The 26,556-nt window shown below is 43.2% G+C and overlaps 1 protein-coding gene across 6 annotated transcripts in view; it reads right to left on the bottom strand.

The window, feature by feature from the left end:
• Positions 1-3,928: 3,928 nt before the first annotated feature.
• Positions 3,929-26,556, bottom strand: part of RAB27A (RAB27A, member RAS oncogene family) — a 39,993-nt gene continuing 17,365 nt past the window's right edge. For 2 of the 6 annotated variants that reach the window (XM_086757038.1, XM_086757040.1), the window contains exons 3-8: positions 18,283-18,319; positions 16,153-16,325; positions 14,394-14,479; positions 12,899-13,002; positions 12,028-12,151; positions 3,929-7,042 (exon numbers count right to left, since the gene is read on the bottom strand). In XM_086757038.1, coding sequence (XP_086613164.1) covers positions 6,844-7,042; positions 12,028-12,151; positions 12,899-13,002; positions 14,394-14,479; positions 16,153-16,305 — 666 coding nt within the window. In that variant the 5' untranslated portion in view covers positions 16,306-16,325; positions 18,283-18,319 and the 3' untranslated portion in view covers positions 3,929-6,843. Of the gene's footprint in view, positions 7,066-12,027; positions 12,152-12,898; positions 13,003-14,393; positions 14,480-16,152; positions 16,326-18,282; positions 18,320-18,945; positions 19,164-26,556 lie in introns of those variants that run through there. The other 4 variants (XM_086757037.1, XM_086757039.1, XM_086757041.1 and 1 more) reach the window with 3 other exon arrangements.

The following is a 26,556-nucleotide window of genomic DNA, read 5'->3' as shown; positions in this document are numbered from 1 at the left end:
CAAAATTTGAAGTACTGTCTAAAACCAATGGCTCTGCACGCATTACCCTAAGGAACCTATTACTCCTCTTCCCTCTTCTACAGTTACCTGTTTACTGTGAAAGGACCTAAATGCTAGGCCCTGTACCTTCCTAAATTGTTTGTAATTGGAGAGGGTCTTCTCTCTGTTCTTCAGTCTTAGGATGCCATCCCAGCTCAGAGTCTGAAATCTTCCTCACCACATAACGGTTTACCACCACCATTCCTGCTCCTCCATTTAAAATAAATTAACTGTCTGAGTATTTGGTGAAAAATCCATGTGTTGAATTGCATGTGCCTTTAGAGTACTTTTTGCTTTCTGGTTTCTAGAACAACAAAAAAGGCAGTCAGCTTGGGGCTACATTAAGAAAGATGGAAGGAAGAAAAAAAAAAAATTGCTTTACCACAGTAGAGTCACTAACTTTATCAGCACAGAACTTGTCTCCAACATTTTTTAAAACCAAACCTCAGCCACATCCTATTGCAGGAGACACAGGCTAGAGCATGTGACTGGTGACTCGTACTCACTCACCGCCCTAAGGAACAACAGCTCCAAACCCACACGGAGAGAGAGCAAGATAGGACTGCACAGGATGTTAGCTGGTCTCGCACTGCACACTGGAGAGAAGGCTCTGGCTGTGACAGAAGATGGCAACCCAGCTGGTAAGAGGAAATGTTAGAGACACATAGACCAAGCAATTTTATGAGGGAAGCTATGACAAAACCAAGTTTACAGCTAGCTGCAAAATAGTAAAGTCTGCTTAGGTCTAGGGCTGCTGTGCTTTGGCATATGCAATTGCAATCCTTCTTTTTCAGTTCATTACTTTGAGTTTCCTGCCCATGTGACTTCTTTTCCCCAGCAGCTGTATCTGTTCCACTGAAGACAGCTTTTTCCTGGCAGAGTGCTGTATTGCGAAGTCTTTGGTGGCTTCTGCAATTTAAACACTGTGGATTACAGGCTGTCACCAATGCCTCCAGCAGACTAATGTAATGTGAGAGCACAGTGATACTACAGGCATTTACAATTGGATTCCCTTCCCCCCTTTTTTCATATCAAAGCGCTAATTTCCTCTTCAAGTACAAGCCATTATGTTGTGAATTTGAAGTACTTATTCCTGATCTAACAGGCAATATAGATTGAAGGTTGCTGTATCCAGAATCCAGATTAATTATGAAGAAAGAATATGTACTTCTAGTCCATTAACAGTTATTTACAGACAGAAATAGGTATCCAGCTGAAAAACAGCCTCACTGGAAGAAGAGTTTTTGCAACAGAGGGGCTCATTTGTTTGATTTTTGACACAGATTACCACAGGAGGAATTGTTTCGCCAAACATGCCAACTCAATACCTTAAACTCATAGCAAAGCTCTGGTCTGCAAATCTTGGACATGTGCTTGTCCAAGGTTCCTAACAGAAGTAAAACAACTGTCATATACAGATCATATAAACTGTCATATACAGTCATATTAAAAGAACTGACAACTGTCAGGCATGTGCACTTGTAGGATCAGGTTCGTAGAACACATTACCGTGTCGGTTGGAAGACACTTCTGGAGATCATCTAGACCGAAGTTCTGCTCAGAGCAGGACAAATTAATACCAGGTGGCTCAGGGCCACATCCAGTTGAGATCTTAGTGTCTTCAAGGATGGAGATTCCATAACCTTCCTAAGCTCCTGTTCCAATTTCTGACTACTTGTATGATGACAATTTTTTCCTAATGTCTAATCAGAATTTTCTATGCAACAGCTTTTCTCTGTCGCCTTTCATATCTCTTTGCCCTCTGAGAAGAGTCTGGCTCCACCTTCTGTATACCCTTCCATTAGATAAAGACAGCAGAAGGGTCTCCCTTAGGTTTCTCTTGTTACAGCTAAGCAAACCCAATTCTCTCTCTTCCTACCTCTTGTGCTCCAGCCTTCTGAACCTGGTGGCATCTGCTGGACTCAGTCTAGTGTGTCAATGTCTGTCTTCTACTGGGGTGTCCAAAACAGGACACAGAACTCCAGATGCGGTCTTCTAATTACTGAATATAAGGGAAGACTTACTTCCTCAGCCTGCTGTCTTCGTTTTGGTAATACAGCCTCAGATGCAGCTGGCCACATTCACCACAAGGGCACACTTCTGGCTCCTGGTCAACCTGCTTTTGCACAGGATGCCCATCCCCTTTTCTGCAAAATACTTTTTCAGCCAGTACTGCTGCATGGGGTTATTCCAACCCAGATGGAATACCCAGCCACACTTGCCCTTGTTAAACTTAATGAGGTTTAGTTCAGCTCATTTCTCTTGCCTGTCAAGGAACCTCAGAATAGCATCTGCGTCCTCCAGCATATCATAACCTACCTAGTAATCTACACTGCTCTTGATGTAAATAGGCATTCTGAAATATCAGGCTCCTTACCCTTGTAGAAGCAATAGATTTTACAAAATGTATTGCTTGATCCCCTTTGCTCTTACATTAGCAGCTCACATGCTCACATTAGCAGCTTTCCAAATGTCTTATGAATACAGAAGTGTTGACTCTCTTTTCTTCTGTGGGTTTGAGCTCCTTCAGACCCCCATCCAACTGGTTCGGTCAGTGCAAGAGTGTTGTGGTTTTGTTTACTGAGGGGGGCTAAGGTGGCAGCTTCTGTAGGAAACTGCTAGAAGTCGCTCCCCTTTGTTCAGTGGACCCAGCCGGGCCTAGGGCAGACCCGCTGCTGGCCAAGGCCAAGCCGATTGGTAGCAGAAAGTTCCCTGATAACGCCTCTGCGATAACATATTTAAGAAGGGGAAAACAGAAGAAAAAAAAAAGGCAGAAGATGTGAAGCAGCTGAGCAGGGGCAGAGAGGGGGAGGCACAAGCCTTGTGGGCCTTGCACCCCTCACCCTCTGGCCTCCCTCCGGGCGGTGACTTGGGCCCAACTCGGCCCGGCCCAGCTGCAAGAAGTGGAGAGGAGATGAGCTGGATGATGTGAAGAGATTCTGAGAGGCATCTGCCAGCCTGTTGTGAAGAACTTGTCTTGTGAGAGAAACGGCTGCAGACACCAAGGTCAGTGCAGAAGGAGGGGGAGCAGTAATGCGGCTCCTGGCCGAGATTCTCTTGCAGCCTGTGGTGATGGCCATGGTGGAGCAGGTTGTCCCCCTGCAGCCCAGGGAGGCCACGGAGGAGCAGAGATCCACCTGCAGCCCGGGGAGGACCCCACATCGGGGCAGGTGGAGGCCTGAAGGAGACTGTGGCCCATGCAGGGCCCAGCTGGGGCAGCCGTTCTGGAGGGGCTGCACCCCGTGGAAGAGATGACCCACGCTGGAGCAGTTTCACAAGGGACTGTGGCCTGTGGGAGGGACCCCATGAAGGAGCAGGGGAGGAATGCGAGGAGTTCTTCCCCTGACGACGAAGCAGTGGTGTAAAACAACGCGTGATGAACTGACTGCGACCCCCATTCCCTCTTCCCCCCTGTGCCGCTCGGGAGGGAAAGGTGGTAGAGATAATGTTAAGCCTGGGAAGAGGGAAGGGTGGGGGGAGGTTATCTTGTTCCCTGTCTCATTCTCCTGCTGTTTGTAGTAATAAATGAGTAGTTTTCCCTAAGTCGAGTCTGTTTTGCCCATAACGGTAACTTTAAGGATTTCCTCCAGGTCCTTATCTCAAACCTTGAGCTGTTTTTCTTTATATTATCTCTCCCTATTCTCTCAGAGGGTGGGGGGAGTGAGAGAGAGACTGCGTAGTCTGGTCCCGATTGGGGCTGAACTACGACAAAGAGGGGAACATCAAGAAGTACCTAGGCCACAGAAGAGAACTTAGACGCATTTGAACTAAAAAAAACCCACAACACACGTAGGGACTGTGCAGAAGGACACAGACTGACACTGAACTGAGACAACAGGAAATGTTACAATTCAATAATTTGGTCCAACAAATGATGACAAGGCTCAGATCAGGAATGTTTAACTATTTTATATTAGTAAGAAATCCTGGGACAAAGTATCATAATAGAAATCCTTTCCGAAACTTTGTTCTACTACAGATCATTTTTGTCTTGACACTAGATGGAAAAAACTTGTGTTGAAATAACAGTTTTTCATCACATAAAAAGACTTCTTTGTTTGGTTGTTGTTTAAAACTGGTGCTAGACTAGTAAGAAAAGCATAATTCACTGTCAAGAAACATATACCATCTCTCTCTCTCTCTCTTAGGAGACCTTAGAGCGGCCGTCCAGTGCCTCAAGGGCGCTACAGGAAAGATGGGGAGAGGCTGTTCAGCAGGGCCTGGTGTGACAGGACAAGGGGTCATGGTTTTAAAATAGAGGGAGGTAGATTCAGATTAGATATTAGGAAAAAAAATTTCACGATGAGGGTGGCGGAGCACTGGCCCAGATTGCCCAGAGAGGCGGTGGATGCCCCATCCCTGGAAACATTCCAGGCCAGGTTGGCCGGGGCTCTGAGCAACCTGATCCGGTTGGAGATGTCCCTGCTCCTTGCAGGGGGGTTGGACTGGGTGGGCATTCTAGGATTCTATGATTTCTTATGAGAGTTATAAAGGAAACAAAAGATTTGTCACAGAATAACTCAAACAGATAAGTCTTGTGGTATATTTCAAAGGCTGACATCAAAGCAATTTTATGTAGACTCTCTTTATACACTAAATAGTTACATATAATATGCACGACAAAAATATTACAATTTCAGTATGTAATATTTAATATCCAATTTAAATGTAAATATTCAAAGGGAAATATTTTTACACCATTTCAGTAGTCACTTAGCTCAGTAGTTGCTTGCAATAATCCTTACTGTTTTCAAGAACTGGATGGACCTGTAAGCACAAAAACTCCCATTAAAGTTAATGCATGACAAAGTTCCACTGCCACCCTCTGAAAAGCAAAGAGTTGCATGAAAAGAAATTCAGACACTGAAGTACATTGAAATGTATTGTGTCCTACAGTAGAGTTTGATACTCCACTTGGCAGAAACATGATGGTAACTTCAAAAGGCACTCTGATTTAAATTACAGTAACTCCAGTCCACAAAGATTTTAGAATCTTGGTATTGTATAGCAGAAAAAAACCCTATGTTTATTCAATATAAATTGCTATAATCTCTGTCCTAACCCCAGAGCAGTCAAATTATATTGCACTTTTAAAATATTCTGTGTAGGCTGTGATAAAAATCTGGTATTTACAGGTTGTGTTTGTTGAATAACAATGCATTACTTTGTAAAATATTTTAAGAACCAAGTTTTAACACTTATTTTTGTATTACTAATATAACCAGAGGCTACATAAATATATTATTTTTTAATTAGCTCCTATTCTAGTAACATTTTTGGTCCTTCAAAAAATTTGTTATGCTGCAAATTCATATTCACAACTGGTATCAATGCTTACCTGAAATTGCAGTAGTTAGAATATTTAAATAAATACATATATAATTTCTAAAGAAGTAATAGCTTTTGAGTTTTGTAAACAACCTGCCCTGGAAAGTCTGTAACAAGACTCAATTTGGCATGCTGTGATTTTAATTGGCAATACTTTACAGTTATACAACCTCTGCCAGGGTAGAAAACAGTTTGGTAGGCACATCTTATAAATCAGTCTGGAGAAAAGACCTCAAAAATGCTGATTATTCCTTAGGTTGTATGAATAAATAAAATTGATCAAAGAATAATATGATCCACTGAAACCAAAACTGACATTTATGTGATCCGTCGCGGAGGGAGCAGGGGCAAGGTGGAAAAAAGCAACTCTGTTCTTTTTAAAATACAACCTAAAGGAAATGAACAAGCCATAAATGAATTTATAATAACCAAGATGTACAGTACACAAAGGTTGGCAAACTAAAATAAGCATTACAAATTTACAGAAATACTGATCTAGACAGAACTGGTATTTTAGCTGCATCTCACCAGAAGACAATCATAATTCCATTTTCAGCCCAAATCTGAAGAAACATTCCAAATCTGTGTTTGGCAAAACAAATCCAGTGCAGAGCACTAGCTCTGATGAAATTTTGCTGACATCTAGGTTGTCTTACATTCCTGTTAAAACATGAGTGGTAACATAAAAGAAACACAGCAACAGATGTACAGTTATGCCATTTACACAGAAATATATGTTTATGCATGTTCTACAAATTCAGATGATGTCAGGAGGTCTCACAGGCTGTGTTGGATATATTTTATATAGTGCAGTTGTAGTTCACATGTTCAATTTCATGACATACCCAGAGCGCTCTATATATGCACGCCTGTGCTTCTCTGTAGTTTTTTATTCTATGCAGAGTAGCTTTCTTTTGGTTTTCATCACTAAAAACTGATGGTTTGAGATAGCAATGAAAAGCTACTCACAGGCTTTTGTGGAAAACACAGGATTTGCTCTTTCATTGATGAAATGATTAAAAGTCTCTGTTCAAAACCAAGAACTGTACTGGTAGGTTTGCCGTCAGTAGAGACTAAGAGCTGCCACAATATCTAACCTAAATGCCTAGCCTGTGTAGTTAATGGAGCCTCCAAAGGGCAATTGAAAACCATTCCATTCAGAAGCCTATCCTTTCTCATTGCCCATACAGAGAAATGTTTCTAAATTTGGTAATGAAAATTCCTCTCCTTCCCTTCTCTCCAAAGTAGAGAACATCCAGTGCTACACCAAATGAAACCTCAGTCCTATCGCTAATAAACTGCATACCTTGCAAGCAAAGTCAATGTTGTTTGAGAGGAAAAAAAAACCCAAAAATAGTACCAAGAATTAATTTAGCTCATTAAATAACTACACAACGTGACTTGTCCATAAGTTAAACAGTTAAGCTGTAACTGTACTATACTTTATCACACAGATGAAACTTAATTGTAACTGAGTTAGCAGCCACATTTGCCTTTTTCTTGCTCCTCATTCAGTTGTTCTGTAGAGCTTTGCCCATTGGAGCGCACTACCCCTTCTGGGATCCAGGATTTATCCACACATCGTTCCATGCGCTTCATAATGAGGTCAAGCAGGGTTTCAATGGCTTTGCTTACATTATTCCCATTAGCAGCACTGGTTTCAAAATATGGTATTCTGCAGAAGACAAAACACACAAACTTACATCGCAGAGTTTATATCCATAGGAGAAAAAAAACAGTAGATGATTAGTGCCACATACTTAGAAATCACACAAAAGCTGTTCCTGCTACTCCGTAGCAGAAAGACACTAAAAGTGGTCAGTAGTCTGAAATGCAAAAGAAAATAATGAAATGGCTGACTCTGTAGGTAAGAGAAGGATAAACTTCAACTTACATCCTGGAGTCCACAATTTCCAGATGCGCTGGTCAGTATGAGTTCCCAAAGTTATGCTCCTAAGGTCTGGTTTTTTCAGCTTCATTTCTCACAAGAGATGCAATTACTTTATATGGCCTTATGTGCATAAGCATTCTCCTTACTGATTTCTATCTAGATCCAGCTAGGGTGTCATTGCAAGAGACGGAATGCTAGTATGGACGTTCCTTTGCAGGCAAGGCAGTAAAGACTTCTAATGCAGCCCTCTTACCACTACAAAAGGCGACTCTTTCTTCTGTTGACGCCTCAGCTATAAACTATCTTACATTAAAACAAACAAACAAATAAATCAATCTCAGTGCTCAGACCACCTGTCTCTTTGTTAACAAAAGTTTCTGGGCACCTTGGTATTGAAAATACATTGCTAGTTTTCATTATTGTTGTGGATCAGGACGCTGTGCAGGCTTCAACCTTCTGCGCTCAGTGCTCCCCACAGGGTGGTGCTGGAGTGGCTGTGTTAGTGTTACTCCCCAAGTGACCGATACAATGACTTCAGAATTTTAAGGTTTTGCTTACTTAACTTGCAAGATTCAATGAGTGGTCAAAAATATTATCTTACTGTCTCAGTGTGTATGTCTCCTGCAATCTTTTTCAAAACACATGACTTACGGTACACAGCCTTTCCACAGAAAGAAAATATTCACTATCTCACACTTTTGTTACCAGAAGACTGCTAGCTGCAGCAGAATTTATCTTGCTTCCCCTCAGGAGTAAGTGACTCCTAGCAGCTATCCTGTCTCATCTCTACAGAGAACTTTGTAAATGCCTACAGATTGGACATGATCCATAACTCCAACTTCTAGCTCCTTATTTCTAAATTAAGTTTGCATTTTCAGCCACAAAGATAAACATTTCATGAACTGTTTCCAGAAGTCACATGCAAAGAGATCTTTCGAACCTAAGAAATGGCCACATGCCATCTGCTGCTATTTAAAGGTTTTAGCTCCCTCACAAGCAGCTGGGTAAAGTACCATATGCTCTTGCATATATGACATGGACTTCAAACAAGCATTTTCACAGGAGAAGGAAAAGGTAAGAAGGTAATACTGCATTAAACCCATTTGTCTCTAATATGCAGATTGCTTCTGATTTGCCTCCAATGATTCCTCAAGGTCAAGGAAAGTTAAGTTGTGACTACGTGATAGGAAATAGCATGGCATAACAGGACGAGACCTGCAGAACAAGGCAGTTAAGCACTGAGGAACTAGTGCTCACACTACGCAGGTTCTGTGGGCTTTACTTTGGACCAGCTCTAATCTATCCCTGTGGACTGAATGCAGATTGGAGCACAATCTGCATTTGTGCATGCTGGAGCACATCATCTAGCTTCGTTTTCAATTGAGAAGGAATCCAGTTCACATGCTAGAAAGCTGCTCCACTACGTGAATCAAACCACAATAAATGGATCAAGCTTCCAAGGTGCATTTCTGGTCCACACTGAAATGCAAATGTAATCTAGAGATGAGAGCCATGGAAAAGTTAAGGGTATAGGAGTACTACGGGATTAATCGCTATCGGATAGGAACAAAGACTGCACCTAGTTCCTTTAGGGACACATGACCTGTGCCTGTAGGGCAGGGGAAGGGCAAGGCTACCCTGTCTTTCTGCTGGTCTGATTCGGTTTGCAGATTCCCTGGGAGTCTGCAAGAGTGCAGATACCTGCAAGAAAAAACACCTGACCCCTTTGAAGCGAAGACACCAAGAATTCACCTAAGGTATAGTCGTGACAAAATTGCTTGAACACTGAGGGAATATTGAATGGGGAGGGGGCAGAGAACTGGGGAACTGTAGTTTGGACCAGAACTGCTCTTTTGTGGGAACCCAGCACACTAACCAGACTCTCCAAAGGCTGGTGAATGGGTCCTGAGGCTCTCAAAGAAACTGAGGGTGCATGTTTCGACGGTGTCCTGGTTTTATTTAGTGAGGGGGTCTACGGTGGCAGCTTTTGTAAGAAGCTGCTAGAAGATTCCCCTTTGTCCAGTGGACTCAGCCGGGCCTCGCTGCTGGCCAGGGCCGAGCCAATTGGGGACGGAATGTTCCGTGATAGCACCTCTGCGATAACGTATTTAAGAAGGGGAAAAACAGGAAAAAAAGAGAGAAGATGTGAAGCAGCTGAGCAGGGGCAGAGAGGGGGAGGCGCAAGCCTTGTGGGCCTTGCACCCCTCACCCTCTGGCCTCCCGCTGTGCGGCGACTGCACCCAACTCGGCCCGGCCCAGCTGCAAGAAGTGGAGAGGAGATGAGAAGTGAACGAGATGTAATAAAGACCCTGAGAGGCGTCTGCCAGCCTGTTGTGAAGGATTTCTGTGAGAGGAACGGCTGCAGACGCCAAGGTCAGTGCAGAAGGAGGGGGAGCAGTAATGCGGCTCCTGGCCAGGATTCCTCTGCAGCCCAGGGTGCAGCCCATGGAGAGGCCGGCTGTGCCCCTGCAGCCCGGGGAGGCCACGGAGGAGCAGAGATCCCCCTGCAGCCCGGGGAGGACCCCACATCGGGGCAGGTGGAGGCCTGAAGGAGACTATCGCCCGTGGAGGCCCAGCTGGGGCAGCCGTTCTGGAGGGACTGCACCCCGTGGAAGAGATGACCCACGCCGGAGCAGTTTCACAAGGGACTGTGGCCTGTGGGAGGGACCCCACGCTGGAGCAGGGGAGGAATGCGAGGAGTTCTTCCCCCGAGGAGGAAGGAGCAGCCTAAACACGTGATGAACTGACCACAACCCCCATTCCCTCTTCCCCCCTGTGGCGCTCAGAGCAGGGAGGAGGTAGAGATAATGTTAAGCCCAGGAAGAGGGAGGGGTGGGGGAAGTTATCTTGTTCTCTGTCTCATTCTCCTGCTTTGGTTTTAATAATAAATGGACATCATCTACCTGGACTTGTGCAAAGCTTTTGACACTGTCCTGCACAACATCCTTCTCTCTAAACTGGAGAGGCATGGGTTTGATGGACAGAGCACTCGGTGGATAAGGAGTTGGCTGGATGGCCGCACTCAGAGAGTGGTGGTCAACGGCTCAATGTCCAAGTGGAGACCAGTCACGAGTGGTGTTCCTCAGGGGTCCATGTCGGGCCCGGCCCTGTTCAACATCTTTGTCAGGACATGGACGGTGGGACAGAGCGCACCCTCAGCAAGTTCACCGATGACACCAAGCTGTGTGATGCCGTTGACACACTGAAGGGGAGGGATGCCATCCAGAGGGACCTTGACAGGCTGGAGAGGTGGGCCCGTGCCAACCTCATGAATCTCAACCAGGCCGAGGGCAAGGTCCTGCATGTGGGTCAGGGCAATCCCAGGTAAAAATCCAGGCTGGATGGAGAATGGATGGAGAGCAGCCCTGAGGAGAAGGACTTGGGAGTGATGGTGGGCGAGAAGCTCAACATGAGCCGGCAATGTAGTCTTGTAGCCCAGAAGGCCAACCACATCTTGGGCTGCATCAAGAGAAGCGTGGCCAGCAGGTCGAGGGAGGGGATTCTCCTCCTCTACTCTGCCCTGGTGAGACCCCAACTGCAGCACTGCGTCCAGTTCTGGAGCCCCCAACATCAGAAGGACATGGACCAGTTGGAGAGAGTCCAGAGGAGGCCACGAAGATGATCAGAGGGCTGGAGCAGCTCTCCTGTGAGGCCAGGCTGAGAGAGCTGGGGCTGTTCAGCCTGGAGAAGAGGAGGCTCCAGGGAGTCCTTAGAGCGGCCTTCCAGTGCCTCAAGGGGGCTACAGGAAAGATGGGGAGAGACTCTTCAGCAGGGCCTGGTGTGACAGGATGACGGGTGATGGTTTTAAAATAGAAGGAGGCAGATTTAGATTGGATATTAGGAGGAAATTTCTTACACTGAGGGTGGCGGAGCACTGGCCCAGGATGCCCAGAGAGCTGGTGGATGCCCCATCCCTGGAAACATTCCAGGTCACGTTGTACGGGGCTCTGAGCAACCTGATCCGGTTGGAGATGTCCCTGCTCCTGGAAGGGGTCTGGACTGGATGGGCTTTGAAGGTCCCTTCCCACCCAAACCATTCTGTGATTCTATGATAATAAACAGTTTTCCCCAAATTGAGTCTGTTTTGCCTGTAACAGTAACTTTAAGGGTCTCTCCCTGTCCTTATCTCAAATCTCAAGCCTTTTTTTCTTATATTATCTCTCCTTATTCCCTCGGAGCATGGGGGAAGTGAGAGAGAGACTGCGTAGTCTGGTCCCCCAGCAGGGCTGAACTACAACACATGGCCATGTCAGAGACAATGGCTACCCTACAACAAACTTTTGTAGAACAACTCAGCTTGTAAATTGTATCTTTGCTTGGTATTATTTTTGTTTTCCCTAAAATCCGATGTGACACTCATTACCTCACCAAATGGTCTTTTGGATTTCACTTTGTAAGAGGCCTGGGTTTTCTGTGCCACACAGAAAGCCTTAGCACAGGCAAGATCGAAGACATAGACCCCCATCATTCACTTGCCTTTGCAGCTAAATTCTCTGTCTTTTCAAGATTGATCGTGAAAATTTACTTTGTTTACTGCCAAGGAAAGAAGGAAGATTAGCGAATCTCCAGTGCAAGATTATTGCAATACTAAGTATGAATTTTTAGACAAACCAGAAAATATTTATCTCTAACATAAAAAAAAATACAGAAAAAAATAAGCATTCTAAAATGCTTATTCTCACAATAACTTTTCCGTATACAGAAAAGGCATTACACAAAGCATTTAATTCTGCTGTAAACACAGCAATAACTCTAAGGAAGTTACTTACCCATACTTTTCTGCAAGTTCCTTAGCCTCTTCTTCTTTCACCATTCTTTGCTCTTCCAGATCACTCTTGTTTCCACATAACACAATGTCAGGGTTTTCACAATATGCATGCATTTGTAGTTGACCTAGCAGGAACAACATGAAGAGCAGTCATAACTTACTGTCCCATAAAGCTCACTAGGAACACTACCGCATTTCAAGGGAGACACAATCCTTCAGGAAAACGACTCTTTCAAAGACAGAAAACAAGTATGTCCTCTGTTATCTCACAGGACTTCTGCTGTTGCGCTGAGGAGCCAGAGAACAGGTGGACATCCACTATCAAGTACTCAGGGAGCCAGCCAGGGAAGCAGAAGCCTGACAAAGGTAGCACAGAAGCTGTGTATTTGTAGCTTAAGGAGTAAGGCTCACCAAGCACCTCCAGTGAGTTGCCAGGAAAGGATATACTTCCCTCTCCTGATGGACAGTGTGGTTTGGGAACTCCTTCGCCTAGATACACCAGCCTACTACCGTTCGCCTTCCCTTAAGTTTTGCTGACAAAGTTTCAGGTGAGTTAAAACAGAGTTTTGCATAGGTTTTCCACACACTTAAATTACTGAATATCACCAGATCCAGGGATATTATGTTTTCTCAGCTTGCTTTTATATACTGATTCAAATTCAGTAGGGAAAGATGAATTTCAAGCAAGCACTAGAAGGTACCACTAGCAGCTATTACAACTATGAAAGCAACACTTACTTTCTTTAACTGAGAAAGCTATAAAAAGCAGTATTTTCATTTCTACTTCTCAGTGAGACTCCATATTTACAAACATAGGCCACTCTCCATCCACGCAAAGAAAGAATAAAAGAGAAAATAAAGAAATGCCATACTTATCCAGTTCCTGACATTCAGAAAGCTTTGCTCGTTTGTCAGATCAAAGAGTAGAAGAAACCCCATGGCGTCTCTGAAGAAAGCCGTTGTCAGGCTACGAAACCTAGACCAGCAATGTGGAATTAGTTGGCTCATCTGACAAGTGACTTTGAAATACAACTGCATACAGTCATAAAACTGAGGTGACTTAAGACTGAGTTAACTAGAATGAAATATTCATCATCATTGTTTTGCTGATGTAGGGACTGCATAACAAGAATTGATAACATTACTATGGTCTAATCAAGGCCTAAGGAAGTCAAGGAGACATTTCACTCAAGCGTGAAAACTTTAGGCAGTCTTCCACTACAAAGCATGACTTGATCAAGATTCAGAAATTAAAATAATAATGAAATTCAAACTTTGAACAGAAATTTGTCCCCTGTACACATCAGTTCTTGATTTTAAGACTATTAGCCACTAGGATGCTGGTCTTTTCATAGACAAATAAAAAGAAAAGAATCCTTTGAGGTGATTTCAACTGTGTGACTTTCCCAAGACCTCACCATATTTACAGAAATTTAAGGAAAACTGAAAAAAGAAAAACTTTAGATATATGCATTGGTCATGAAAAAATAAACTGGAAGTTTCCAAAAGACAAAAAGAAACAATTACAGTTTTAATGTTCTACAGTTATAGATTACAGTTCGTAATGGTTTAACCTCAGTTAGCAATCAAGTACCAGGCAGCCGCTCACTCACCCGCTCCCTCCCCAGGGGGATGGGGGAGAGAATCAGGAAGAACAGAAAACTTGGGGGTTGAGATAAAGACAGTTTACTTGGATAGCAAAGGAAGAGATAATAACATACATATATATTAAGAATTATAATAATAACAAAATATAGGCATAATAAAATAATAGAAAAGAAACTATGCACAATTTCTTACCACTCGATGACTGATACAGCCTGTCCCGAGCAGCAATCAGAGAACAAAACCAAAAAGCAATTCCAGAACGATCCCAAGCAGCGTGAGAAGAGAGCGAGAGCCCCGCCAACCAGCCAACCCCCACTTTTACACCAAACATGACATTTATGGTATGGAATACTTCCTTTGGCCAGTTTGGGTCAACTGTACTGGCTCATCCCACTTCTTGTATCTGCACATCAGCAAAACTTGTGAAGCTGAAAAAGCCCTTAGTCTCTTGAGCAACAACTAATAACATCGGTGTATTAACAACCTTCTTCACATACCAAATCTCATACTAAATCCAAAACACAGAAGCTACCGGGAAGAAAATTAGCTCCATCCCAGCCAAAACCAGGACACAGTTGTAATTTACTGGCTATTCATAGGAAACTTTCCATCACTGTTAAGATTAAAGTAAGCACACTTTCCCACCTTAAGTCATACAATTGAAATGTAACAATCAATAAAAGAATTCATGTATTCGGTTGCATTTGCATCTAGCTTAATGACAACTGCCTTACTTGCCAGGTGGGGGGTGGAACATACCTTTCCTGCCCTGCAGTATCCCAGAGCTGAAGATGAATCCTCTGTCCTCTGCCACCAATGCCATCTGGCCCGTTGGGTCTATACACCTATAAAAGGTAAATTTTCAAGACTGAGTGGTAGCAGTCCAGCCTCTATAGAGCACAAAATAACCGACATCTAAAGTCAGCAAATGCAGCAAAACTACCATTGCTGATGCAAAGATCTCAACTATAACTCGATCCCTCTGCTTTATAAGATAAAAGTAATGCGAGGTGCATTTTAATTTGGCATCCAACTGAATATTGAAAAATAAAAGTGAAATTGGAAAACCAGTAACCAGTAGACTGTGGACTCCAAACAGCTATTTAAAGTGGCCATTAAGTTTAATTAGACAAGCTTAATTTTAGTACTTTGATTTTCTGTATTTTGCTATTATCTTGTACCATGTTCAAATTAAAATATAATTATAAGAAAGCAATAATCAGATCATGCAATCTGGCAAAATATTTGTACCACTAGCAGAACCTCATTAGCAAACAGAATATATTCATAAGGATAACAATGTCTCTTCATAGCTGCCAAAGATTGCTAAAAAAGAGCTGAGGGTCCATCTTATTGTATCATAGCTTAAAAAGCAGAAATTGGATGATAATAATAAAAGCAGAAGAGTTTACTCAGCATGAAAATACAAATAAGGGCATCTGTTAGCTTTTGAAGGATTCGATAAAAATAGATTCATTTCTTGTTTAGAACATGTCATGTTAGGTCATCTTCTTTACCTTCAACTGTTGTTGTACCTGATATTACCAGAGTTACAAACGTATCTTTAGAGACACCTAAACGTACCGAATTTGTGGATTATGCTTCAGGCTGTGAAACCTAAATCTTATCCTGAGTTATCAAATATGCTGATCAAGTAAACCCACCATGTTTACTATCCCCTAAAAGGAATACTAACTTATTCAAGACACCAGTTTCACACTTCACTCCTTGCACTACTGCGGTGCATGTCATCCATGAAAAGTCACTTCGCACAATGCCCATTACACCATCCACATTTCTGGACAGTTGTGAAATCATCCGACTACACTGAAAGGCATTGAAAACTTCTACATCAGAAAGAAAAAAACTTGTGCCAACTCAATTTCTCAGTGCAGTAAGCACCAGCATCCAACTGGTTATCATAATGCAGTGCTCAGCTTCATATCAAAAGTATGTTTGCCTGTTCAATAACAATTCAGGGGTTACATCTTTTTTTTCAAAGAAAACAAACCCTGCCTACAATTCTTCTCTGGTAGTGGTAACTGCTTAGGAAGCCAGATCAGCTCCAAGTATCATGCTATCCCTTTTCATTCATATGTTTTAAAATAGTTTTTTAAATCAGTATTGCAGTCTTTCTTCATTTCAGTTTACAACAGCAAAAACATTTCTAGTACAGCCCCATCCTTCCTTATAAAGAGAGTTCAACAACAGAAGTGCTATTCCAGGTACTACGTGCACAACTTATGGTGCAGATACACTCATCAACTCTTGCTGAGCAGTAAATAGGGGTTGCTTAGAATCAGCTCCTCTAACTCTAGAGGAATTAGGGGGGACAACATAATAACAAAAATAACGAGGTAAAACATAATGATTTCCTTGTCACAAGATTAAGTACACAGTAACTATTGATTACATGCCTACAAATAAGGATTGACAGGTTAGATTTTTAAAAAGTAGATTCTAGCCATCACCAAGACAGATACTATTTTGAAGTAGCACACGGCTTGTGAAGACTCACCACTCTCTTTTCCCGAAAGTCAATGCCCACTGTTGTGATAAATTTGGAATTAAATTTGCCATCTGTATATTGGTAAAGAAGGCTGGTCTTTCCTACTCCAGAATCACCGAGTGCTAGAAATTTTATGAGGTAATCATAGTCCCCATCAGACATAGTGAGAATTCAGGAGACACCTTAAAAAGCAAAGCAAAAAGGATTAGTAAGTAAACAGCTCTGCCAAGGCTTCTTTTGACAAACATTTAAAATATAAATCATTGTTTGAACTACAAAGCATCCATCCAGCAGTAGAACTAGTTCTGTTCTCTTTTACACTGGTTTCACCTTAAACGCTCAGTTATGCCAGTTATCAGTACCAAATTCAGCTGTGACTGGGGGAAAAAAAAAAAGGCAGCATAGTTAATTTTATCACTTTCCTGTTATTACAAAGAGAAGGCAACACAATTTTAACTTCTTCAGGAACGACTGAAAAATCAAGGTCAAAGTGTTAAATATATGTGGAACATGAACTGCAGAACTGTTTTTTTCTCTGCGTAGAAGCTGGCAAAAGCTACTTAAATGTACCAGCAACGCAATTCTGATCTCATATTCACTGTGACATTATTAACATATGCCAAAAAAATTTTTTTAGACTGCCCACTATATTGACATAAAAATGACAATCATTTTCTATTAATAGCTATTTTGCAGTCTTGCGAAAGTTTTTTCATACCAGGATGAAAAATAACCAAGCAATACTTTGTTGTTGTTTTTGTTGCTTTTTTGTTTTGTTTTGTTTAGAGGATTAATTTTTTAATTTTCAAAGTTTTTACTATGATGCTAGTTAATAATTTAAACTAAATCTTGATTATGAATTGCCATTAAAAACCACACACATTTTCCCATGGCCCATACACATGCAATAAATTTCTCTCTAGCCTTTTTCTGCCCTTGGGGAAAAAAAAAAAAACATATTAGATATAGTCTGATCAAAGTGCAGTAACAGCTACAACGTATAACAAAAATCACTGGCAAATTTCATATATACTAGAAAGAATGATGTAAGTGCACTAGTACTTTCCTGTTGAATAGCTATTGAGCCTCTCTTCCCCCAAAACAAACAGTAGAGAGCTGCCTTATGTTGTTTCCAAAGAAATGAACATGAAAAGCCTAAAATAACCATTCTAAAAGCAACATAAAACTGGCATTTAATTGCCTCTTATGAAGGAGGGAAATAGATAACCAAAATACAAAAAATAAGATAGATGGTGAAACAAAATAAAAAAAAAAAAAAGAAAAAAGGAAAATCTGCTCTTTCAACAGTAAATAAGTATTTTTGGAACTATTTATGGCTTGAACTAGATAAAATTATTTACTTCAAGTCAAACACTGCAGTAGTTTGCATCAATGGCAAAACCCCCATCCATTTCTTGAACACCAACTCAGAGCTTGAGGTTTAGAACAAACTCCATATCTCAAGTATGTGGGCGTCAATCACTCCCATTAAGCTAGACCATAACTGTCTTTAAAGCTTCAACTTAATGTTAGCACTGCACTCGGTTACAAGACAGCTCTGTGACTTAGCCATGACTGGACTTACTGTGATCAAACACAGACAACGGCCAGATTTACACCCAGACACTCTCCAACTGAAGTCAGGGGAAAGCATTTGACACTTTTTTTTTTTCCATTTCCTATTTTGAAGTCTCTCTCTCCTCAGCCAAAGCATATTTTACATTATGCCATCAATGACAGTAAAATCTTGCAGGAAAGGGGTTTTAGACAGAGTCTGCACTCATTATCACACCACAGCCAGCTAATTCACTTTCCATTGTTGTGTTTTAATGTAAAGTTTTGAAACAGAGTAAAAGATTGGAACAAAAAAACCCCACAGTAACAGCTATCAGTGACCTTTCCGCAGAAATACACTGCAAGTCCAGGCCCGCATCCACCACGCAGGTCTGAAGGAGTGGCATATTCAAGTAAGCAAGTTGAACGAGCAGCTACACACTGAGATAAGAAAAAATTAAAAGCCCTGATCCATTAGACACACTCACACATACCAAAAGGATTTTGGGGGGTTTTGTTTCGTTTTTTAAATCCACCCCCCTGTTGGGGAAGGAAAAAACTAAAAAGTAAAATCAGATCGCCTACCTTGTAGCTCTACAAACGGCCTTTTCATTGAAATGCACTAGAAGAAAGGGAAAGAGATTTAAAAAAGCAAACAAGGAGGTTTTTACTAAAGACTGGATTTGATTTAGCCTTCCATCTCATATATGGTGTTTCTTTTGCCTTCAGATGTTCTCCAAGGGCAAAGGGCTGTGTAAGCTCCCCCTCTCCTCAAGTACGTGTTCTTTCAGCTTCAATACCCCCAAATTAATTGTTGCTTTAAAAGGCTTAAATGCAAATCCTAAGGCCAAGATACTATACAAAGACAAGCTAGCTTCATGTCTTTTACTATGCTATCCCACCTGCACAGAAGTATTTGCCTTGTCTTGTTGGTATTTTGTTAGCTAACTACAGGTACATAGAACATATTTTTAATACCAGATACAGATGACAGTATGATAGATGATAGCACCTAACGACTGCCAATTTATGTTGGAAGAAAGCTAGTTTATCTAGTTTATCATGCACGCCGTGGAAGACCTTACGGAGGAAGAAAGGGTGCTACGGCTCTTACTTGGAGCTGTAAGAAACTTAAGGTTCAGCTGCACCCTTTCACTGGGCAGAGCTGGGTGAAAGCTCTGGTTAAAAGAGAAAGGTCAAGATTAGACCTTGGAGAAGCAAAACCTAAAGGTATTCCTAGTGTCATACCTGATTTGTAGAGTATCTGTTCGGACAAACGCGCCACATCATTTGGCCCACTTAAACCTCACTTCTCCACGTGGCTGGTACCAAATACAATTTGCAAATGACTGACAGAGGACTAGGAGCCCTTCCCAGGAAGGGCATAAAAATGCTTTCTAAAGAATTTGCTTGAGAAGGAAAGTTTCTCATTAGCCTTCTGAAATGTACACACCTTTCACTGCACCTGATAATGTCAATCTATTATTCAAATATCTCCAGGGAGTGGTTCTTGCGAAACCCTGCACAGTTAACCTATCCTTGGAGACATGCAAGGAGCTATTTTCATAGCAGTTTCAAGCCTTGTCCTCCTCCCTGTACAAATATTTAAGTGATCTCCACCCTCTACTTCCGAGACCTGCATTCCTAGTGCTAAGACATATCCAACTCCACACAACAGAAATAAGTATATTCACAGCAAAGTACATTCATAGCAAAAGTTGTTGTGGAGTATTTAAAAGTCATGGCCCTGTTACTAAAAACCCATCCAATTTTTCCTTCCAATTTTTCTTTTTTTTTTAAATTAGGCTTTATAGCTTCACACCTTCCAGTCTTTCCTTCTACATTTCTACAACTTGTACATCAGAAGAGTGCGAGGCAGAAAAGGAAGAATCACAGAAAACTGATGATACAATTAGAATTCATCAGATCACCAAAATAATTCATTTCAGAATGATGATTCCCAAATCTTGCTTCTAAGAGTAAGAATTCCTTGGCTGAAAAAAATTCACTGATGGACACAGTTTTCAGCTCCACATCAAGCCCTCCAGGGTTTTGTCTTTTGTAAACCCTTCCTTAAATCCCATTCAGCTCTGGCTTTGCACTTTGCCTAGCACGCAGATGGACAAGAGGTATGAGCAAGCGCTGGAAAAGCGCCACTGGCCTTTTCCTTTGTGAACAGGATCCCCACAGCCATCACTTCAGTTGTGCCTGTACAGCTGCTTCTCTGGAGCCTCCACATCACAGGCTTGCCTCCACATCCAGATTGTGGCTTGCCAAGAAGGGATGTTCTGCAAAGCAAGCGCTGCTCTTGTTCAGTGAATTTCCTAGTCCATAGCACTTTCACATTACAGGCATCAACCTTAACAGGATCATATTTTTGCCTCCAGGACACAAATATCACAACTCTATTGTGTGATAAAACATTCAAGACTACGACAGTGTTATTCCTGTATAAATTAAGGAAATCAGCTTGGCATATAGGATTTCCCCTGTGCAGTATGGGGACAGGGAATATGCTTTCTGAACTGGCTTTGCACAAAACATCCAGCTCCTGGGCTGCTACTGAGCTGATGGAGGGGAGAAGGAAAAAGGAAGAAAGCACAAAGAGATGAATAAATGAAAACACAAGCAAAAAAAAAAAAAAAAAAGCACTGAGCTGCAAATGAAAATGTGTGCACACACATACACAGTGTAACATTCAGGAAATCTGAACATGCTCTTGAGCAGACAGTCCTCAAGCAAATCAATTTAAAGTAAAGTATACTACTTACCCCAAACTCTGCTAAAGGAATAGTTAGGGCACACTGGAGATATTACTTCCACTAGGAGTATTTTTCTAGCACCACCTCTTTAGCCCACAGCTGACGTGTCACCTGTTTGCACTCATGTTGATGAGTCCTCAGAGATAAAGAGGCGTGCCGCACATATCCATGGCTAAGGAGGGCGCTGCCTGACAGCATGAAGCAATTACACAGTTCACACGTCCCATTTATTCCTAGGGGCAAACAGCATTTCAGAAGAGATTTGTGCATTACCTACCTAGGAGCAGATCTGAAGTATCTGCTAAATTACCCACAGACCTTAATACAATTACATTGTTCCTAGCAAGTGTTTTCATACAAAAACGTATTAATGATGGAGTATATAGATCATAGCTGTTCAGTTCCATTCACAGCTTTACATCCTTCTCTCTTGGGTGTGAGGAAGATATAGCACTCTCTAATGCAAACTGCTGTTTTCTTTCTTGTACAGACACGAGGACACCACACTGCCCCATGACTGCCATGGCAAAAGCCACATCCCGTGGCATCTATCGCAGCAAGAGCGGTGTGCAACTGGCAAAAAAGTTGGAGTCTGCTGAAGAACATTCCACTGTGTTCATATATAATTGAGCAATATGTGTAAAATTACCATGAAAAAGTCAATGCGATTTAGAGTTCAAAAATGCTTTGCAAATAAAGGTTTCCCCACATAAGGCTTTATTCTTAAAAATCAGTTGAGGCTGCCTGCTTATGATTACAGAATTGACATGGGCATTGGGGAAAGAGGAAATGTCACACAGACAGAAAAGGAAGATACTGCAGGTCTCTCGATGGACCATGTGTAAGTACAAGTACATGGTAATAATGCATTTGTACAGGTTTGATCATTCTGCAAGTGCGAGTAAATTCATACTAAAAAAAAACTTCTCACCTGGGCACTACACAGACTTAAGCAACTTCAGTAGCTGCTTTATAAGTGTTGTAGTTCAGCCCCAATCGGGACCAGACTACGCAGTCTCCCTCTCACTCCCCCCACCCTCCGAGAGAATAGGGGAAGATGATAGAAGAAAAACAGCTCAAGGTTTCAGATAAGGACGGGGAGAGATCCCTAAAGTTATGGTTACGGGCAAAACAGACTCGACTTGGGGAAAACTATTCATTTATTTCTAAAACCAAAGCAGGAGAATGAGACAGGGAACAAGATAACCTCCCCCCACCCCTCCCTCTTCCCGAGCTTAACATTATCTCTACCACCTCCCCACCCCGTGCGGCACAGGGGGGAAGAGGCAATGGGGGTTACGGTCAGTCCATCACCTGTTTATGTTGCTCCTTCCTCCTCAGGGGAAGAACTCCTCGCATTCCTCCCCTGCTCCAGCGTGGGGTCCCTCCCACAGGCCACAGTCCCTTGTGAAACTGCTCTGGCGTGGGTCATCTCTTCCACGGGGTGCAGCCCCTCCAGAACGGCTGCCCCAGCTGGGCTTCCACGGGCCACAGCCTCCTTCAGGCCTCCACCTGCCCCGATGTGGGGTCCTCCCCGGGCTGCAGGGGGATCTCTGCTCCTCCGTGGCCTCCCCGGGCTGCAGGGGCACAGCCGGCCTCTCCATGGGCTGCACCCTGGGCTGCAGAGGAATCCTGGCCAGGAGCCGCATTGCTGCTCCCCCTCCTTCTGCACTGACCTTGGCGTCTGCAGCCGTTCCTCTCACAGAAATCCTTCACAACAGGCAGGCAGACGCCTCTGAGGGTCTCTTCACATCTCATCTCCTCTCCACTTCTCTCAGCCGGGACAAGTTGGGTGCAGTCGCCGCCCGGAGGGAGGCCAGAGGGTGAGGGGTGCAAGGCCCACAAGGCTCGCGCCTCCCCCTCTCTGCCCCTGCTCAGCTGCTTCACATCTTCTCCTTTTTTTTTTTCCTTCTGTTTTCCCTTTCTTAAATATATTATCGCAGAGGCGTTATCAGGGAACATTTTGCTACCAATTGGCTTGGCCCTGGCCAGCAGCGGGTCCGCCCTAGGCCCGGCTGAGTCCACTGAACAAAGGGGAGCAACTTCCAGCAGTTTCCTACAGCAGCTGCCACCACCATAGCTCCTCCTCACTAAACAAAACCAGAACAATAAGTCACCTTATCCGTTACAGCAGAAGCACTGAGAAAGCAATCTGGGCCTCAAAGGAGTAAGTTCACTACCCCGTCACACTAGCATGCCCATCACACTACAGCAAAGCAGTAACCCCATTCCTGCCTGGTGTGGGTGAAGCGTAGTGAACAGCTTCACCCTGCTCTAAGGCTTCAGCAGCACCTTCATGCTTGCAGAACTGGTCACCATCAGATGCTTGCCAGCTCTGTCGAAACAAGGGACAGAGAGTTAAACAATGTCCCTGCTTAGTCAACACTTTATTAGAAGTGCCTTTGGCTAAAAGTTGACAAATATGTACAAATGTCATATAAACAAATTATGACAACAAATTTTTGTAAATTCAAGTAACTGCTATGCTGAGGGGAAGAGAGGTAATATATAAGCACTTTACTAAAATATTCTGAGTTGCATTATTTTTTTCTTAGGAAAATATACGACCTGGCTTACTTTAATTTTGGCCAAAATGACACTTTCTGTGACTTCTAGGACTTTTCTATAACATAAATAACAGGAAGGAAAATACTCCCTCTCATTTGAGAGAGGAAGAGATTCAGTTGCTCTGAGCATTTACCTTGTGGTTACTCTCAATCGCTTTACTTGGCATTTTACCGTTATGACCTTTTTAGTTTGAACTGTAGAGGAATTCTAAGGAATTGTAGGATCAATGTCTAAGGATTGTGTCTTTCTTGGAAGGATCTAAGTCATTTTAAGGGTGCTCAAGATACATACAGGAGTCTGCAATAATACATGAAAAAAAGAATAGGCTGCAAGACTTTAGCTTCCAAATGCTGGTGTCACTTTTATCTCAGCTGAAGGTGCTCTAGGACATTTTGTCAGCTGTCAGCATTGCTAGAACTGAAGAATTTTGCAGAGCAAGAACTGACAGGCACACAAAGCACTCTGAGAGTGAGTTATAATGGGAGATTCCAGGCATAAAATCATGATCCTACCCAGAAAGTGGAGACAAAAGTGGTAAGTAAAGCGAGAGGTCTACAAATGTGGTGAGAGCCTTGTACAACAGACCGGGCAAAGAAACAGCAGATTCTGGATTGCATTTCCAGGAAACCAGGGGAAACTAGGAACAGAGAAGCCAGGAAAGGAAACAACAGTTAGTTTTGCAACTACATCTGCATTTCAGCATAACCAAACCAACGAAAAGGAGGCTGAGTTTCAAAGAACGCCTCAGTTACACAAAGGAATGAAAGGCAGCACAGAACTGGAAAAAATGGAAAATCAAATCAGTGATGTTGCAGGTGATACTCCAACATCACGCATACGGAAGGATCTCTGGGCAATTTCAACTTCTCTGCAAAAGCACAGCACCATCTCTATTCCCTCATCAGTTTCTAACATTTTCATGGTTCATGATAAGAAAATACTCTAGGTAAATAAAGATTTACAACAGTATCTGATTATAACAGTTGAACTCTCTCAAAGGACCTGTCCCTCTCCTGGAAAGCTGAGTTTTCGCCTTCCAAGTTACCTCTTTGGACTCTCACCAGAAGTTGCTTTCAAGTTGCAGCAGTGAAGCAAACATCTCTACCACGTGAATAAACTCCAGAGTATACTGGGAATTTTTTTTTTTTTTTTTTTTTTACAGCTCCATACAACCTACTCCTTCCTCAGCCATTCAACTGTTCCTCTAACAAATACATTAAGCCACAGTGCATTACAAGTTAATGTGTCGTCCTTTTTTACTAACTTATAAACAGGAAATTCAGAGCAATGCCCAGCATGCTTCCTTGATGTGACAATTCTGACCACTTTGGGATCCAGTTCGTAGCTTACCAACAGCCTAACCTTAACATTTGTAACACATCACTATACCGTACCTGCTCTTGACAGTATCAAGGCATGAATGACAGTCTTACATAGATTTACACAGTTTCCAACTCTTTCATCAACACAGGAGCCAGCAGGATTTCAGCCACAAAGCTGGTTGTATTCACAGAAGGAGGGAAACAGCAGAAGTTTGCCAACCCACTAATTGAGCAACACTTCCAACTCCAGAAGGCTAAGAAAAAAAAAAAAAAAAAAAAAGAGTGCACTTCTATTTCTGCCCTTCCTGAAAAATAAAGGAGAAGACAGTAAAAATCAAACAGGATCATGAGAACTGAGCATTTCTTTAAGGAATGGCTTGGTTTTCCTGGAGTTTAAGAAAATCTCCAGCAGACAGCTGCTTATTCTAAGCAGATACGTGTTTTAAAACCATTACCCCTTACCCTGTCATAACAGGCCCTGCTAAAAAGTTTCTCCCCACCTTTCCTGTAGCCCCCTTGAGGTACTGGAAGGCCGCTCTAAGGTCTTCCCGGAGCCTCCTCTTCTCCAGGCTGAACAGCCCCAGCTCTCTCAGCCTGGCCTCACAGGAGAGCGGCTCCAGCCCCCCCATCATCTTCATGGCCTCCTGTGGACCCTCTCCAACTGGTCCATGTCCTTCTGATGTTGGGGGCTCCAGAACTGGACGCAGTGCTGCAGGTGGGGTCTCACCAGAGTGGAGCAGAAGGGGAGAATCACCTCCCTCGACCTGCTAGCCACGCTTCTCTTGATGCAGCCCAGGATGCGGTTGGCCTTCTGGGCCGCAAGAGCACATTGCCGGTTCATGTTGAGCTTCTCGCCCACCATCACTCCCAAGTCCTTCTCCTCAGGGCTGCTCTCCATCCATTCCCCACCCAGCCAGTATTTGTGCCTGGGATTGCCCTGACCCACATGCAGGACCTTGCACTTGGCCTGGTTGAACTTCATGAGGTTGGCACGGGCCCACCTCTCCAGCCTGTCAAGGTCCCTCTGGATGGCATCCCTCCCTTCCAGCGCGTCAACATGTCGTGCTCCGTCCATCAAACCCATGTCTCTCCAGTTTAGAGAGAAGGATGTCATGCGGGACACTGTCAAAAGCTTTGCACAAGTCCAGGTAGATGACATCAGTTGCTCGTATCGTATTTGTGGGGGATTCACTTTTATATAACAGTGATTAGGGGGTATCTTCAGACTATCTGTTGCCTGACCTTCTCCATAGACTTTTGATTGACCTAATCATGATAACTTATTTTTGCGAGATTATTTTACTGTAATGCAGCATGTATCTTACACACTTCATAAGCTTGGCAGTGTGACCTTTTGGAGAATCATTATCTGTATTCCAGGTATCTGTCCTACAAAACAAGGTGGAAGGCAGCTGAGAACTGCCTGGCTTGGAGGAGAAAAAAAAACCAAAAAAAAAAAACCAAATTACATTTAAAGAATCCGCAAATATTTCCCTTTTGCTGTTTGCACTGTGTGCTTTAACGGGCTTAAGCAAAGCATCCAGCCTGACTAATGTGTGCTGCAGCCCAGTGACCTGTCCACATGGTCTGCCCATGGGGCAATTCCGGAGGCTGCAGTACACATTAGAAAGTATAATTCTTTCTTTAGCATGAGTACATGCAGGTGTTTTCCCTCAGATGTCACTTCATCCATATTCTAACTGCACGTACAGGAATCACTGAGATTCCTACTGTCTGGAAAATGGGAAACTCCCATTTTTAAAAAGGAAAATGAGGAAGAGCCAGGGAACTCCAGGCTGGTCAGCCTCACCTCTGTGCCTGGCAAGGTCATGGAGCAGATTCTCCTGGAAACCATGCTAAAGCACATGGAGAGCAAGGAGGTGGTTGGTGACAGCCAACATGGCTTCACCAAGGGCAGATCGTGCCTGACCAATTTGGTGGCCTTCTATGACAGGGTTACGGCATCGGTGGACAAGGGATGAGCAATAGATATCATCTACCTGGACTTGTGCAAGGCTTTTGACACTGTCCCACACGACATCCTTCTCTCCACGGACCACTCGGTGGATAAGGAGTTGGCTGGATGGCCGCACTCAGAGAGTGGTGGTCAACGGCTCAATGTCCAAGTGGAGACCGGTCACGAGTGGCGTTCCTCAGGGGTCCATGTTGGGCCCGGCCCTGTTCAACATCTTTGTCAGGACATGGAC

Source organism: Chlamydotis macqueenii, chromosome 12 (genome assembly GCF_036417535.1).
Source record: "Chlamydotis macqueenii isolate bChlMac1 chromosome 12, bChlMac1.mat, whole genome shotgun sequence".
Lineage (NCBI taxonomy): Eukaryota > Metazoa > Chordata > Aves > Otidiformes > Otididae > Chlamydotis > Chlamydotis macqueenii.
Note: the sequence above shows the minus strand (reverse complement) of the source record. Positions and strands in the feature narration are given on the sequence as shown.